Raw genomic sequence first — 16,407 nt, 5'->3', positions numbered from 1 at the left:
TTCATTGGAATATTTTCGCTGAATATTTTGATCTGGGTCCAACTATGGTGTTCCCAATACTTTTGGTCGTTTTTGGGGTCTCTGCATAAAAAATTACGCGATGCAACAGGGTGAATTTCTTAACCCTAGTATCGTTCTAGCTTTCATTATTTCCAAGTGTCATTTTAAAGTTAAAAATTCTGTTGATATCTTCCCGGGAACGCTTTTCACGTTCGGATATGATACCGCTATATGTTTTCCACTACCCTCCCTGGTATATAAAGAGCAATCCATCTGCAACTTATTATTTATTCAATCATTTAGAATACTTTTATTCAATAATCAAACTATTTGCAGTAAGACACTAAATGAAAAATTCATACATACATACGCCGGACATCACGGGCCATCGTAGATCAGTATGCTTTAAACAAACGCCTTTCACAGCAAATTGCCCAAGTGATGTTTTAAAAATATTTATGTATTTTATTTGCTTCCCGTTTAATTATAGCTACAATATAATTTGAAAATACAAACGATGGTTACATCGAAAAACTAATACAAATACAATGTAGAGCAATTGAAGATGACAAAAATTAGCAGTGCAGCTTTAACTTAAAGTAAATAGCATAAAACGCGCTTAAATGCTAAGTATAGAGATATATTATTATGTGTAGTAAGAGGATGTTTGCGTATTGAATTTTAATTGCAAAAACGTACATAAATAAAGCGATAAATAAATTAAGTGTACATTGAACTCTAGATGAAGTCACGTGACCCGACGAACATAGAATAAGTTCAAATGTATAGGTTTAGCGAACCGAATTAAAAAAAAAATATATATGTTTCTCAATAGTTTCGCCCTGCCTTCTTCTCAACTGACGTGATCACGCCCGCCTAAGTAAATACTACATATCGTCGTTTAAAGTACAAAACCGCGCATCGTAATTCTGCAAAGCCGCGTAACTGACATTTTTCGCCAAAAATTGGATTTACTCACACAAGCTCTTGGCTCAATCCTTATCCATTCATCTTGAAATATACTAGCGAGAAATGCGATTGCTTTATAAAAAAGAGAACCATTTTGGAATATGAGAGTTTTTACTCTCTAGAAAATAATTTATGCAACCTCACATACGCGGTTTTGCATTATCTTGATACGCGGTTTTGTACTTTAATCGACGATATAATGCAAATGCATCTTTGCAAGATTAGCAAACCAACTTTCGTCTACGTATGCATATTTGTTTGATGATTTTTTCTGTCTTACTTAATTTTCACTTAGATCAATGTAAACCCTAAAATCTATTTCGCGACTGTAATTGTTGCGAATCGGTTGATTGTTGATTTGTTGGTAGCGTTGATGACGACGGCGCGTATGGTGCAGTTGTCGGTAAAAGCGGCCGTATCAACACTGTTGCCGCATTCAGCGTCGCGATAGACGACGGTTGCGGAGGAGGTGGTAGAGTTTCCATATGTGTTGGTAAAAATAATGGCAGTGGTGGCAAAGCGCTAAATGTAGATTTTCCTACAGTTGCGCTAGTTACAGTGTTTGCTGTTAAGAAAGCGTCGTCCGATGTCGACTGCGCTTGTGCGAAACATGAAAGCGCTGCTGCTGATAGTGTACTAAAGTCGTGTACATCAAAATTTGTTGCGGGTCATTGAGCACAATGGTCTTTTTTGGAGCCATTTTGCTGTGATAATGAATTTGTCTTTTGTTGTAAATCCTAAATGTGAAAATGCAAAGAAATTGTTTTAAAATTTGAAGTATATATATGTATATGCATTATTTTTGCTTACGAGATCCTTAAAAGTGCGACCAACTTGCTTCGCGTCATAATTTGGAACGGCGCTCAACATCTCCACTTGTTTACCCTTGGCGTTTTGACTACTGTTGTTCGCATTGCTGATGCTATTATTATTTATTACAGTGGTCGAAGTAGATTGAAATGAATTCATATTCCCAGTATTCATTGCAAAGTTCGAAGCTGCATTTCTCTTGTATTTTTGTTTCGGGGGTGCCCCTACAGGCGCTTTGGATTTGGCCGGATATACACTCACGATCTCAACACCATCCGATTCGCTACTGCTCTCTCGTCGATTTGGCACACATGGCGTTAAGGCGGTTTTTGCATTGGGCATCGCTATAGCTGTTGTTGCATTACCTTTACCCGGTCGTAACAGTTGTGAGGTCAAAAGTATATCGCTAGGGCTACGGTAGTTATCTAGATCTATAACTTGTACTTTTGTTTCACCCGATTTGGAATGTTTGGGTTGCGATGACAAAACAGTCGATGTGCTTATGATAGACGCAGTAGATATCGGTGGTAGAGTCGGGGTCGGTATTTGGCTGGATGTGGCGCCAGCATTGGTGGCCAATAAATTTTTTGAATTCAATTCTGACGTTGTTGAAGCAGGGAGAAAGGTCGATAACTGTTGTGGCAGTTGTGGTTTTTTGTTGTTATCGAAGGTGCTACTGTTATTTGGGATATTGCTTTGCGATTGTAATTTTGCTGTTTTACCTGCTCCCTTGCCGGGATTCTTACGTTTTATACCGTTCGAGGTGCCGCTACTAGCTACCGATTCAGTATCGGAATTGGCGTATGAACTGCGACTACCCGTGGCAAACTCTTCAAACTGTTTCATATACGTGTTGTTAGGCGGAGCACTTTGTGCGACAGTACCCAAAGACGTCGAACCAGTATTACTAGTGGCAGTTGTGGGATTAGCTGAAGGAATGCTACTGCCGTTATCCTTTTCCTTTTTCTTGTCTTTTGCTTTTTTTGCAGCTGTCTTGCGTTTTTCAATCTCGCGGTGTAGCTCTTCAAATCGCATCCAATCTTTTGGCCAAAGTTCCACAACCTTTTCCCGTAAAAACACATTAATAAAATCTTCAAGAGTCTCCTTTCGCGTTCCCAGAACTGGAAATGATGTCCATCGTACTTGATAAACGTCGTAGAGGAGGTTCCTGAAATTACACATTATTACATTATAATTTATACTTCGATTTTAGAGTTTCAGGCCGATTATTAAATAAAACATAAATTGGTAAAGTTTTATTTATTAGATTCATTGTTTTCAATATTTCGCCTTCAATCAAGACGAAATATCGACTTCGCTGAGAGAAGATGCCTTCAGATTGAAGGCAAAATATCGACCACAATAAATGTAATAAATGAAACTATATCATTTAATGTTTTACTTAACAATTGGCCTGAAGCTCAAAAATCAACGTATAAATTATAGGACGGCAAAAAAATAAGTGTTTTCTTCTTACCGCAAATTATTGTTCCAAGGGAATTTCTTCTTTGGCATTTTCGGTGGATGGTCAGCATTTACATTAACAGCACTAAAAAAAAATGGTTTTAAATAAGCAGGTAAAAATGCTACAAAATTGTATGAATAACATACAGTTCTGCATGTCTCCTTATTTCTGCTTCAAAGTTAGCAATTACCGCCGGCATTGCTTCTATAATAGTTTTACGCAATTTGCCAAGCGCTCTTTTACTCTTCATTTTTTCCTCTTTTATACGTAGCTGCTTTGCTTTGCGCAAGAAGAAATATTTAGGCAACACAAGATGATATTCTAAGTGTGCGAATACCATATTCCTGTGAGTTTTTTCAACGCATAACAATGCTTCATCGATTCTGTATTAAATTTATATATAGAAAGAGAAAAAATTTTAAATGTCGGCTCTAAAATCACATATGCACTCAAAACGTACTTCAAAAAGACTTCGACTAGCGAGTCATCGAATTGGAAACGTTTGCCGGTCATATTCTTCATTGTTACAATTTCTTTGAATTGTTGGACATCCGCTAAAATTTCAGCCTCAATTTCGGGCAGTTTGGTGTCGCATGTGCGCAATTCTAAACATTTGATAACAAATTTTGTTTTTACTAAATTTTTAATATTTTTAAATGTGAACATACTTTCAGTACTTTCACCATTACCACTTTTCGCTTTCTTCTCTTCTGGCTCACTGCCATTAGAATCGCTGTCATCACTTGAACCTTCCGATTCGCCACTTGAGGAAGAGTCATCTTCATCGGACGACTTACTAGCAGTTCCTTTAAGTTCTCCATTAATTTGTTCCGAGCTTCCAGTTGGTCCGCTAACACCACCACCTTCTTGCATTTTTAGAAAATTGTCACGTTTTGCCTTAAGCATATCCTTTATAGTGGTTGTCTTGACAATTTTCTGTCGCACACGTTCTTTCTCTGAATCTGAGCCCACGGAGGAAGGTTTTGGAGAGTTTGATGTTGATGACCCTCCAATAGCCACATTTTTTACCAGTTTTCCTTTTTTAGTTTTTGCCTCTTGGTTGGGCTTGGGCTTTTTTATCGGGTTGACTGTAGGGTTGGTACGGGGACGTTTCTCCGCTGGTTGTGTTATGGCACTATTATTCTTATTGCCCTTTACTGTGTCTGCACTGGATACTTCGCCATCCGATTCAGCATCTTCGTCCGCATCTTCTTCGCTGCAAGACGAACTATCAGAGGAAGAGGAAGATATGACGCGCTTTCGTGGACGATTGGGCATTTTTATAATTTCGTCCGTTTTGGTAGTAGTTGATTCTGTGTGAAGTTTTTGGAATTCCAATGGTCCGCAATTGATATAGAAACCGCCCTCTATTGTTTCCAATTCCTCTGGTATAATTTCATCGTACTGTAAAAAAAAAATCAGTTACGTATTAATATGCACATACTGTATCAGGAATTATGATATACTAGTTTCAACTTACGGCCTCCGTATTATCAATGAATGAATCAGATTCATCATAGCCCATGCCAATGTCGCAAAGATCATCTTTTTTGCTTCGACCTCGTCCGCTCCCATACGTACTGCCATATTTCTTCTCTAGTTCGCGTGCAATTCTAGCCACATCATCATCGTTGTCGTTAAACGGATCAGTGAAACCATTTGTTTTCTGTTTTAATTTTTTTATCTTCTTCTGCATATACAAAAAGAAAACATGTACATATATTTATTTTTTATTTGCATAATATGCTTACCTTCTCCAAATGCATTAATCTGGAATAATTAAACTCGGGATATTGACAGGAGTCGGTAGGAAAGAGTTCTATTGCCAGTCGCATTGTTTTGTTGCTTTTGCGATCAGCACTCCCACCGGCTGCACCTACCCGATCGGCATTTTGCTGGCTAGGGAGGAAATCCGCGCCGAAACGTGACGAACTCGCGGGTAAAGCTCCACTACCAATTCCACCTAAAAGCCCGCCAGCAGCACTGCTTCCTGGGCCGAAGTTTGTTGTAGACGAAGTACTACTGCTCAACGTGGTAAACGAAACCCGTTTCATTTCGGACATTTCAATAAAATCACTTTTAAGTAAACCAAGTCAAAGTTACACTATAAATATTACAAAGTGAGAGAGTTACTTATTTCGTAAACGCGTACAAGAAAATGTTTGGTTCAGCCACCTAGGCACTGTCACAAGATTAAGGATGTGAAAAATAAACTATTTATTTTAATTTTTTTATATTATGTTTGCTTTTTAGAACATGTTTTTTCTTGTAAATCTGTCTGTATGCCATGCATTTTGTTTTGCTTCAGCTTTGTACATCGGCACGTTTGTCTCTGTTTCCTTCAACAACCTTTTATTGCAAGAGTAAACGCACTGACGCACTCGCACCTACTTCTCATGGCTACCTTCTTTCCCCTAATCCACACTTTTCCACTCTGTCGTATACAAGACACTCGATTGCGCTGCTACTAAAGCCGCTGCTGCTGCGGCCACTTTTTATTTTCTGCCGCACGCAGTTCCAGGCGACGACGTGACCACAAATTTCACACTTTTTACCTTACAAATATCTTTCACTTTTCAAAACCACCAAATTCCATTTCCTCAAAACAAAGGATAAAATGTGTTTCAAATGTTTAAATTTTTTGCAATTGAGATGGCTTCACTTTGCAAATCTGCTAATTTTTCAATCCGCACAAATTTTGCATTTTGTTATTTTGGAGTATTTGTAGGTCTGATCCCGTATTCCTGAGCAAAATCATGGTCCAATAAACCATGGCACAAAATCTACTCAAACTGTCAAAAAATTAAAAAAATTCGAGCGAGAGAGGGACACCCAGGGCGAAATCATAAAAGGCGGTGTTGCTCAAGGCGAATTTATACAAGGTGGTAGCAAGAATACAACAAACAACAAACACATGTATTTTGTATCAGGGGCAAAATGTCAAATTTCAAGTATAAATTCACCTTGGTGTTGCTAGAACAGCTGCTTTAATTCGCCCGAGTACACATATGCCATAACTCCGTATGAGTGAGTGCGAAAGGAAGAGTGTCGGCGTTTTCTTTCCCTTTTCCTCCTTGAGCGATGAATAGCTAAAATTTGACACTTGTATACCAAAAGCGAAAACGAAACACTTGTTACTTTTTGTTTTTGTACTACCGCTACCAATTTATTTGAATTCGCCTTGGCGACACCAAAAGGCATGAAGGGCCGTTTGCATAAAGTCGGCTTTCAGACACCACAGTACACGATTGAGAGAATACAAAGGTTGCGCCGATCTCGGACCGCTATTCCTCTCTTAACGAATTTGACAGAATCGTTGTTTGCATGACGTCACACTGGTGCAACTTGTTTACGTTTTCCTTGCAACATTTTTTCTTCTTCTTCCACTCTTGCTCACGTTTTGGCATTTCTCTCTCGCAATTGCACCAGTGTGACGTCACACAAAAGTTATTCTCAAAAATCCTCTCTGATCGGCGCAATCTTGTATTCTATCATTCTTGACCACAGTATATACAGTAATAAACCTCTACGCGGCCTTTCACCAATTGGTCCCCGAGGGGTACTTTTGGGTGGTATACGTTTTGCGCGCACGGCAACCCTACTGTGGGGAATTTCACCTCAGGATTAGAAAAACGTATTTTCGAGGATAAAATATAATTGTGTTATTTATGAACAAAAATTAAGTTAAGTATAGTATCAATGCTTAATTAAGAATAATATCAATAGTTAAGTACATAATTGTGTGCTTGTGTTTCTATAAACTGGAGACTCACATCGTATTTTTTTTAATGAAAAAACGCGAATTTTGTGAATTCATCAAGGAAACTCTAAATTCCCGAGAATATATTTAAGTCTCTACTCCAATGGCTGCCAGCGCATACGCCCAGACAGCCCATTAATCACACCCCAGTTTGAACGGAACTCCTCAAAAAAACTTAACATCAAAGTATAGAATGTCACAAATATGAGTCATACATACATACAATAGCAATTGCAATGAATTGCTACCGTATAAATTTAGGACACGCATTTGCTTGGAGACTTCGTTGTTTATGGTCCATTACCCAGAGCTGCTCCAACATGATGAGTAGATTTTAGTGAGCTTCATAAGAAAAGTCTTTCTTTACAAAATTACCTTTGCCACGTGTATGTACGGTTGGTAATTTTATATGCCACTCTCAATCGGCAAAATTCATGCTTCTCCTCATTATCAACCCTGATAAAGTTTCAACGTTAAATTAGTAGTGACATACCAGCTTTGTTTCTTAGCAGATAATTATCAGAAATTATTTCTAGCAGAAACTAGCCGCTTTCTCTCCTTCTTACGCTCTTTTTTGGCTCTCCTGCTAATTTCTGCTAGTAAAATTTTTACTAGCAGAAACTAGCAGCTGTCAAAATGGATAAACAAAAATTCGCGGCACATATTAGTTGCGTTCCAGATGCTTCACGATTTGCAGGTTTTTACAGGAAGTCGTTCCAGGTGACCACCTCCCATAAGGTTTATTAATGTAGAAAGCAGCTGTTCCTGCAAATCGTGAATTTCGTGAATATCGTGAAGCATCTGGAACGCAACTATTTTCAATAGTCAAATACACCGATCAGCTGATTACTTGCTGGTTTCTGCTAGTTTTGCGCTTCTTTACTTTTACGTTATTTCGCTCTCTGTGAACGTAATTCTTTCAATTTTCTCATTCTTCTTCTTTCTGATAATTATCTGCTTGAAAAGAAACAAAGCCACCATAACCCATGAACCAAATAATTGGTTCGTGGAGCTCTATTTACGAGTCCCTCGTAACGAGTCAAATTAGATTCGCAAACGACCTCGTAAACTTCAGTGTTGCCGAGGATCCGAAATTTTTATACTAAAATGTATGATAAAATAATGAAAAAATAATTATAAGCGAATAAAATTAAAGAATTTCTGCCAATAAATGCATTGACTTAGGTTTTCTGCTAATTTTCGGAATTTTTAATAGTATTTTAGCTAAGGGTGATAGAGACAAGATGACGGGATGTTGTAGAAAATACTACGAAACAAAAATTGCTTCATAAAATCCAGGTTGAACTGCCAAACAGTCAGTTTACGCACCATTTCAAAAAGGGCGGCGTTCCCATGAACCACTTAGAACATATCTGACCGGTTGAGAAGCAGCCATTTGTAATAGCAATTGAGAGAAAAGTGTGTGACGTTCGTAATTTTGAAGTTTGCTATTTCTGTTTTGCTTCCTTTTTTATGTGTATTTTGTCGGTGTTTTATTTCAGTGATTTTTAAGCGATTTTCAATACATTTTTTGTGCAAATGTAATTAAAATGAAGTGCACGGTGATTGGTTGCAAAAACATGTACAAAATAATAAATTGGTTAGCACAAACATGTGCTGCAAAATTGGCTGCATTTTTTTCTTTATTCTTCGTATTCATATTCTTTGTTTACTTTTCAAAGAAATAACATGGCTCCGAAATTACAAACGTCAGCCAGAAAATTACTTTTTTGTTTTGCTTCATCTTGTCAGATCTTGTGTAGTTGGATCATGGGACGTTCCCATAAAAGCCTCGCAAGCTTATGAGTTTTACACAGTTTAAAACTTTACGAATTAAGGGAATCCCTTAAGTAAAAGATCAGTTATGCAACCCTTCGGCCGTGCACTGAAAAACTGGCCCTTAAAAACTTGGAGAACTTAAAGATTTTTGATTTCCAACTTAAATTTCTAAGTGCAAGGGAGCCATGAGAGTGATGCTGCCATTTATTTTTTCATAAAATCCCTACAAATATGAGACACAAATACAGTTTTTTGTATAAATGTAATTCTTCTGGCAATCGTGGCAATTTGCAAATGCAATTCCAACTGCAAATCCAATACCATTTCCACAGTATCCTGAACGACCCTAATATAAAAAATGTTTTGCATATGTGTCTTTCCTGGAAGAATTTAGCTATTCTTCAATTCCAGTCTTACAGGTCTATTCTGCACGTTACGGAAGATCTTGTAACTAGAAACTTTTATTACCAAGCAACCAGTTCTTGTCACCGCCATTCTAGGTATATTGGTAATGCAGTTAGAATATTCAGAAATTTACCTATGAAGAATCGCGGAAATTTTGGCATTGCATATTTCACAAGGCAACTTATGAGATGGTAACAAAAGTTGTGATCCCGCATGAGTCCGGACTAGTCAGAAATAGTCAGAATCAGTCAGATTTTACTGGAAATCGATCCCGTACTCGGTTATCTGACTATTGAGAGCACAAAAAAGAGAGTAAATACGGTTCTCTCTCTGTCAGAAGTTACCAGTTTTAGTCCGAGAATTTTTTTCCTGGTAAATGTGTCAAACGATCAGCTGTAGTGTGTTTGGCAACCAAATTGTAAACAAAAGAAAAGTGCACTCTGAAAAGTATTTAACTACTTGTTTAAGTGGACTCTAATGAATTTGAAAGTATTTTTGGTTATTTACATGTGTGTGCTGAGTGTGTTTACTAGAAAGCGACCCCGTACTTTTCAATGTTACTCTCTCGCTCTGAGCGAATTTTTAATTTTTGACAGTTTTACTAGTTTTAGTCCGAGGAATACGGATTGCACCTAATATTTACCGGTTACAAGAGCGCACAGATTGCGAAAAAGGTTTAAAGATTGACACACGTTTTAATTGCCGGTTACAAAATTTATTTTACCAGCGGAGAATAGACCTGTTAGTGGCAAAATGCTGCACGAACATATCGGACGTCAGTGGCTAGAATTTAGTACTATAACATTTTCTTGTAAATTAAATATGTACGTGGGTGTGATTGGACGCATAAATTTAAATTGAAAATTCGCTTAATTTAATTTTAAATAAAAACATAAAAATTCTCAATATTTTCAATTACTTTCGCAGTGTATATCTGTGTATGTTTTGCCACATTATTGCAACTCTGTGATATGAAAAGAATCGCTTTCTTTGACATTTCGCGAATGTCATCTAAAGCAACGCCGCAAAAAGTTAGAAAGCAAATGTATTAATGTGCTGCCAGGTGGTATTCACAAAATGTTAATTTTCACATTTCAAAGTGTAGTTTCTGTGGTACGTTTCAGATTTTGTTGACACAGAGATTAAATACAAGGCACGATGACGAAAATCCTTTGAATACAATAAAAAGGAAATGATACGAATACTCACACGACCATGAAAATAGTACATGCCACAAACGTGAAAACTTGTCAGGTATAACCGGTGTACACTATTCAGACATGACACATTCTCAGGTAGCCACACAGCGTGTTGGAAAGCCCAAACCGTCATTTTGTTTTTCGGTTCAATTGAATTTACCTACAGGCGTATTTGCAAAATAGTTATCATCAGCATAATCAGTTGTACTAGAGATTTCGCTTGCTCAAAACTCAGCTTTGCAAATGCAAGATGACCTTCATTGTTGTTAGCATTCGCGTTCGCCACACAAGGTCGAATTCTAGTGGGTTTTCCATTACAAGCATTTATCTCTGCATTATTTCTATCGAGCTCTACTCAATATCTCGGGTGCTGAATTTGTATTAAGCAACATGTTGGTTTGAGGTATTTTGGACCAAGGTACGAAAACATCTTAAGGTGACAATCGCTATGCATTATCAGTTCTCAAGAGATCGCCATAAAGGCCTCTGTAAGCAAATTTTCCAGCCGTCAGGACAAGTGGGTGGCGTTTAAAAAGTACATCTGGCAGCACGATGTGAATGAACGTACATCGACTTCCACCTCTTCTCCTTCTTTCTCGAAAATATTGAAACGAAAAGAAGAAGACACGAAGAGCGTCAAAAAGTGAAAAGAAGAATTCTGCGCGAGAAGAAAAGGAAGGAAAAATTCTTGTGTGAAAATTTGTAATTTTGAAAAAAGGCATCAATTAAAATAAAACATTGTTACATTGTCGAAAACTGAAATGCAAGAAGTTGAATTCACCGTCATCTTTTGGCGTAAATGGGAATCGAACAAGTGAAAATATTGACGAAGCAGTGCAGCAAGCAAAGAAACTGTGCAATCGTAGATTCGGACCATCAGCAGCGGATACAAAAGCGGAGACAACGGCAGCAGCAACGACCACAACAGCACCGCAAAAGACAACGTCGGAGCGGCCGTTGTGTCTGAATAGAAGAATAGTCAAAGGCAGCGGTAGCTCCATCGCAATCTACAGCAAAGAAGTGTAATTGCAAGTGCAACCAGAGCCCGTGTGAGAGGGTGGCGGAAACCGGGCGGCGTCTCGCAGCAATTATAAATTGGAACAATGTGTGACGTTTGCTCAGATTTTCTGCATTTGCTGGAGTCGTGTAAGTATTGAGAAAATCGTGAAAAAATATTAGTTTTGCGCCGGTAAAGTGGTTGACAACGGGTTTTGGTACTAGGTCGAAGAGAGGGACATATGTAGATGGGTAGAATTATGTGCGAGGAGGAAAAGTTGCGTCTTCTGCTACAACTTTTGATTTGATTTAAATAATTTTGGTAAAAGTGCACTTTAGCGGAACCAGGCGTCCAACTCCTTTTTGCGTAGACTACCATTATTTTAATGGTTACAATAGACCTCCTGATCGTAGTGCTCTAATCAACTATATCTTTTGTTTGATTTTCAGATGAAATTCGAATTACCAGTAATGATGCGAAACATTCAATTCTATTGAAAAGTGAGATTGAAACTGCTTTTGGATATATACAGGCATGGCCACAACGCCAGTGTATGTGTCTCTATCGCGACCCGAAAAACTTTGAACGCTTCAATCTTGTGGTTCAGTCGATGATATGCTTGGCAGTACACCACCTGAAGCATATTGAGCGTTTAATTGATGATTACAAACGGCTAACAGCATGCAGTTTGGGGCAGACGACTGGTGCAGCTCAGACAAAGTCGCAGTCGAATGCACAAACGGCAGGTGCAGGCACCTCAGAAAAAAATACTAACTCAACATCTGATAACAAGGCTGATAAGGAAACAGGCTCTATAGCAGACAATGGGAAACGTAATAGTGGGGTGGACGGCAATAACACTGAAGAAATAAAGGAATCGAAGAAGCCCAAACGAGATGGAAGCTCATCTCCACCTTGCTTATCGCCTTCACAACGTAACGTAACTTCCCCGGTAGTTCCGTCATCACCACCGCCCCCCGCACCTTCAATGCACCTACCCGATTCGAATACAAATACATCGTCAACGGGCTTAACCTCAAATCCTGGGACATCAATTTCTTACAAATCAAATGTTAATACAGCATCATCGTCTCTATCACAAATAACTGAAGAACCATGGATCTTACCAGAAGTAGAAAAACTCTTCATATTGGTTTCCAAAGTGTTTTTGCTTAATTTTCCACTGTATATTGCCTATAAGCACGGCACGCATGCGCGTTTGGATGACATTTCCGCTGAAGAGGCGCAACATTTGGCAATATTTTGCGATCTGCATGACAATGAAATTCCAGTATACTTACTACGTAACATAACATTGTTTTGCAATTCGGGCGGCTTTGCTGCAATGATGTTGTGTTTCGAACAGCCAGATCTACCGGTCACCACCGCACAAGCCATTACTGCCACGGTTTCAAATATAAAACTTTGGTTAAATTACGGTTGCATTGTGCAGTTGTTTGTGCCGTTGCGTAGTCGAGTTTTGCAGTACATGTGCAAGTTATCAGATCAAAATTTACGTTCAGCGGCAACTCGAGCCATGGCTGACTTTGTGTGGTCAGCTGTACGAGATCCGCTCGACGCCTCGGTCAGTTTCGATGTCGAAGGGTTAGCACTAGCTTTTAAGTACTTTACATCAACCACGCTTACAATGCGCTTAGCAGGTGAGAATAGAGACCTATGCAACAAACCTATTGTAATTCCATTACTTATAACTTTTTACTTAGTTTTGAAAGTTTAAAATTAAAATATTCGGTATTGTTGCCCACAGGTATGGCGCAAATAAACGCACATATTAATCTTTTCAATGAAATATGCACCACTGAGACTGTTGGTGAGGTTGAGATTGTAGGTCAAAAAATCGCCAATTGGCTTACCGAAAATCAAATTATACAACATCTTTTTGGACCCAACCTACATGTGGAAGTAATCAAACAAGCCCATGTAGTTCTCAATTTCCTTGCCGTGGAAAATCAAATCACTGAAGAGCATATTAAACTAATATGGCAAGCTACCCAGTTAAAGCACTGCTCGAAGACAATTTTTGATATACTACCGGCATTGGTGAAAAACTTGGCACCTCGCCCAGCTATGCATTTGTACTCGTTGCTTTGTCGCATGGATCCAAAGGAACACACTGAACAAAGCATTTATATTGCGTCTGCACTTACAAAACTTATATGGTCACGCGATAATTCCCGTGCTCAAATGAGCATGATGCAAGATCATCTTCTGGCAGCGCATGTGACTGCCTCTAGCTCGGACAGTGGTAGCATGGACGGTAGCAATTCGGACGATGAGCCCGGAAATGGCGATGATAGTAGCCTAGCAAGCGGCACACGCAAGAGTCCTATTGATATAGAAAACGTCGGATCGGATACGGGAGCTCCCCCACCTTGTAAACAGGCACGCCATAGACGTCATGCTTGTGAGGCCAATTCGGAAGGTAAGTGCTCCCAAAAAATATTTATGTTTTGTCATTCCATTAATTTCAATAATAAACAGACAAAGGAAGCCGTACTAATGTTGAGGACTTAAACTTGATAAATCAAAAGCTGGATATGAAGTAAGTGAATGTGGACATGCTACATAAAAATATAAAACTTATTAAAATTTCGTGTAAATTTAAAACTATATAGAATGCAAAATCATCGCATCGTAAATATTATCGACAATTCAAGTAGTGAAGATGATTTGCAACAAGCCGCACTGGACATACAAATGCATCGCAAAAAGTCACGAAAGCGTCGAAAAAACAGCAATTTGCCACTCACACGTTTAGCACATGAAATTGTGGAAGCTATTTGGGATGGTGGCGAGGATGAGGACGCTACTAGTGACGATGCAGACGATGCCGACGAAGCTGATGGCGAAGTTTTAAACGATAGCGACGATTGCAGTGACACCGGTGGTCAAGTTGTGCCTAGCGCAGTGCTGAAGCATCTACGCGGAGAAGGACCTTACATAAGAGCTATTGACGAGACTCATATTAGCGAACTTCTAAATGGGGCCGAAATCGATGGCTATTCGTCTCCAATGAGTAACAAATCCGAAAAAAATATGGCAGACTTCGATGACGAGGACGTATCGCCATGCGAAGAAGAACTAAGCCAGTTGCATGCATTACGTGTGTCTCATAATTGCGTGCCGCCAGCTTTTGCTGCTGCCGCTATGGCAGCCGCACATTCAAGTATTCAGCAGCAGCAACAAAAGTCGGTTGAGGCGACAACAGCAGGTGTTGTGTCGGATGTCGTAGCAGCCGTTAGCGACCCAGCTGCAAATGCGGCCGCAGTAGCCGTTGCTGCAGCAGCATGTGTAGATGCGGATTTGCAGCAGCAAGTTGCGAATGCTAATGCCGCTGCGATTGCTGCTGCATTAGCGGCAGTAATGGTGCGCCGCACTAGCGATTCAGCTGACGTTGACATGTTGGACAATAATTCAAAAGTAATATCACCACAAGCGCAGTTTGCGGGACGTGTATTGCAAAGTGTCGTACAGCAACCGCTGCAAGGTGTTGGTCAGACAATGCCAATATCACCACAAGAGACCACGCCACAACTTCAACAACCAACTTTCAAAATTAACGATGTATGCCAACCTGGTAATACTTTACTTTGGGACTTGTTGCAGGATGACAAAATTGTAAGTGGCAGGAAAAACAAAATGAGTGCGATTTGTAATTAATTTTTTATTTTTTTTTGTCTTTCAGTTTCAATTAGGAGAATCCTTGGCGCTTGAGGCTGAAAAAGCACTGGCCACCTTACTTTGTTTTAGTATGGATCGTCAGCTGCGTACAAAGTTCATTGAAGGTTGTCTACAAAATCTGGCAAGCAACCGTAGCGTAGTTGTGAGTCTGCGATTGTTGCCTAAACTTTTCGCGTCGTTTCAACACTTTCGCCCAGCAGACACACATCACGTGACAATGTGGGCTGAAAGGCAGCATCGCATGATGTATCATTTTTTTAATAATATCAAATTTTATGCTAAACGCTACACAGAACTCCAAGGCAAGTTGGCTAGTGGTGGTGCTGAAACACCGCCTGAAGCGCTGATGTACTCACATAAGACACAAGTATCGGTGCGTTTACATTTCTTGTCTTCCATCTTTTCCACGCTGGGATCGCCAAAAACTTTTCGGTGAGTTAGCTCTATTTTTCATTCAATTCCTGTAAATTTTGAATGCCAATAGCTATGAAAGTCAAAGCTTCTAATTAAGTATTTTAATATGAACATACCCTAACCTTGTAAGATTACGTTGTAAGCAAATCTGACATCCTTTCTATTTCAAAAATTTGATCGAGATCCTCCTTCAGTGCTTGAATTGTGATAGACGACGGTAATCTGTCTATAGTTGGTTGTTGTTGTTGTAGCGGATACTAAACGCCGCTCGGGTCGGTTCATCAACGTTGTCGTCTGTTTCAGCTAAGGGGAGGTCCAGGATCTGTCCATAGGGACATGGGCGTTAGCTAGGTGGGGTTCTGCGGGCATGCGAAGAGGTGCCGTGAGTCATGTGGCAACTCTCCGCATGCCGTGCACTGGTTAGGCAAATCCTCGTTTATTCTGCTTGTGTATGAGTTAAGCCTGCTAAAATAGCCATAGCGAAGTTGGGCTATTGTGGTGCGGGTCTCACGAGGCAGACGTAAGCTCTCTCCCGTCCACGTCAGGTGGTTGTGTGCCCAGAACGGCATTCACGGGTCGAGAGTCTACATAACTTGATACCGACTCCCTGTGAATGTCGTTCAGGGCCTGTCTGTATGCGGTTGGGTCTAGAGGTTTTTTAATGAACCTCTTCGTCGGTCTTCGTCCGTCTATTTGGGTAACCACATCTGTGGCTCCCTTTTAGAAATTGCTTGCAGAGCATTGTGTTATGCTCCTTGATCTGGGCCTCGTCGTGAAGCTGGTGTTGGGCGACATCAGAATGCACCCGTCCCTGTCCGAAGTGCCGTGTTCTGGCAGCTTCATCCATTGCGTGCCTGCGGCCGGCCAATTGCGTTGTATGTTGCCAATAACGTTTTTGCCTTTGCCC

At 39.7% G+C, this 16,407-nt stretch overlaps 2 protein-coding genes across 8 annotated transcripts in view; one reads left to right on the top strand and one right to left on the bottom strand.

Moving 5' to 3' along the window:
* Window positions 1–1,087: 1,087 nt before the first annotated feature.
* Window positions 1,088–6,023, bottom strand: LOC118737490 (yemanuclein). Of its 4 annotated transcripts, none has more exons than XM_036468038.1 (9): window positions 5,800–6,021; window positions 4,996–5,348; window positions 4,725–4,934; window positions 3,913–4,648; window positions 3,705–3,849; window positions 3,391–3,627; window positions 3,257–3,328; window positions 1,780–2,947; window positions 1,088–1,706 (listed from the first exon to the last, which is right to left on the bottom strand). In XM_036468038.1, exons 2-9 carry the CDS (start codon window positions 5,305–5,307, stop codon window positions 1,638–1,640), a joined length of 2,949 nt encoding a protein of 982 aa, XP_036323931.1. In that variant the 5' UTR covers window positions 5,308–5,348; window positions 5,800–6,021; the 3' UTR covers window positions 1,088–1,637. The 4 variants fall into 4 exon arrangements, with proteins under 4 accessions (XP_036323931.1, XP_036323929.1, XP_036323930.1 ...); XM_036468036.1 differs by having other exon boundaries at window positions 4,996–5,426; window positions 5,649–6,020; XM_036468037.1 differs by having other exon boundaries at window positions 5,649–6,020.
* A 4,896-nt stretch (window positions 6,024–10,919) lies between these two features.
* Window positions 10,920–16,407, top strand: part of LOC118737487 (ubiquitin carboxyl-terminal hydrolase puf) — a 53,669-nt gene continuing 48,181 nt past the window's right edge. For 2 of the 4 annotated variants that reach the window (XM_036468031.1, XM_036468032.1), the window contains exons 1-6: window positions 10,920–11,533; window positions 11,834–13,045; window positions 13,153–13,827; window positions 13,887–13,947; window positions 14,021–15,023; window positions 15,091–15,518. In XM_036468031.1, the coding sequence (XP_036323924.1) occupies window positions 11,491–11,533; window positions 11,834–13,045; window positions 13,153–13,827; window positions 13,887–13,947; window positions 14,021–15,023; window positions 15,091–15,518 (3,422 nt within the window). In that variant the 5' untranslated portion in view covers window positions 10,920–11,490. The remainder of the gene's footprint in view (window positions 11,534–11,833; window positions 13,046–13,152; window positions 13,828–13,886; window positions 13,948–14,020; window positions 15,024–15,090; window positions 15,519–16,407) is intronic. The other 2 variants (XM_036468030.1, XM_036468029.1) reach the window with 2 other exon arrangements.

The sequence above is a fragment of the Rhagoletis pomonella genome, unplaced genomic scaffold, assembly GCF_013731165.1.
Source record: "Rhagoletis pomonella isolate Grant_MI unplaced genomic scaffold, Rhpom_1.0 Rhpom_scaffold_00004, whole genome shotgun sequence".
NCBI lineage: Eukaryota > Metazoa > Arthropoda > Insecta > Diptera > Tephritidae > Rhagoletis > Rhagoletis pomonella.
This window is presented reverse-complemented; position numbering and strand designations above follow the sequence as displayed.

Excerpts from the sequence above, each read along its gene's own strand:
- LOC118737490 (XM_036468035.1), bottom strand. The coding sequence starts at position 5,307 with ATGTCCGAAATGAAACGGGTTTCGTTTACCACGTTGAGCAGTAGTACT. Across the intron at positions 3,850-3,912 it reads TAATGGTGAAAGTACTGAAA|AATTGCGCACATGCGACACC; the intron begins GTATGTTCACAT and ends TCAAATGTTTAG. Across the intron at positions 2,948-3,256 it reads CCTTGGAACAATAATTTGCG|GAACCTCCTCTACGACGTTT; the intron begins GTAAGAAGAAAA and ends GTGTAATTTCAG.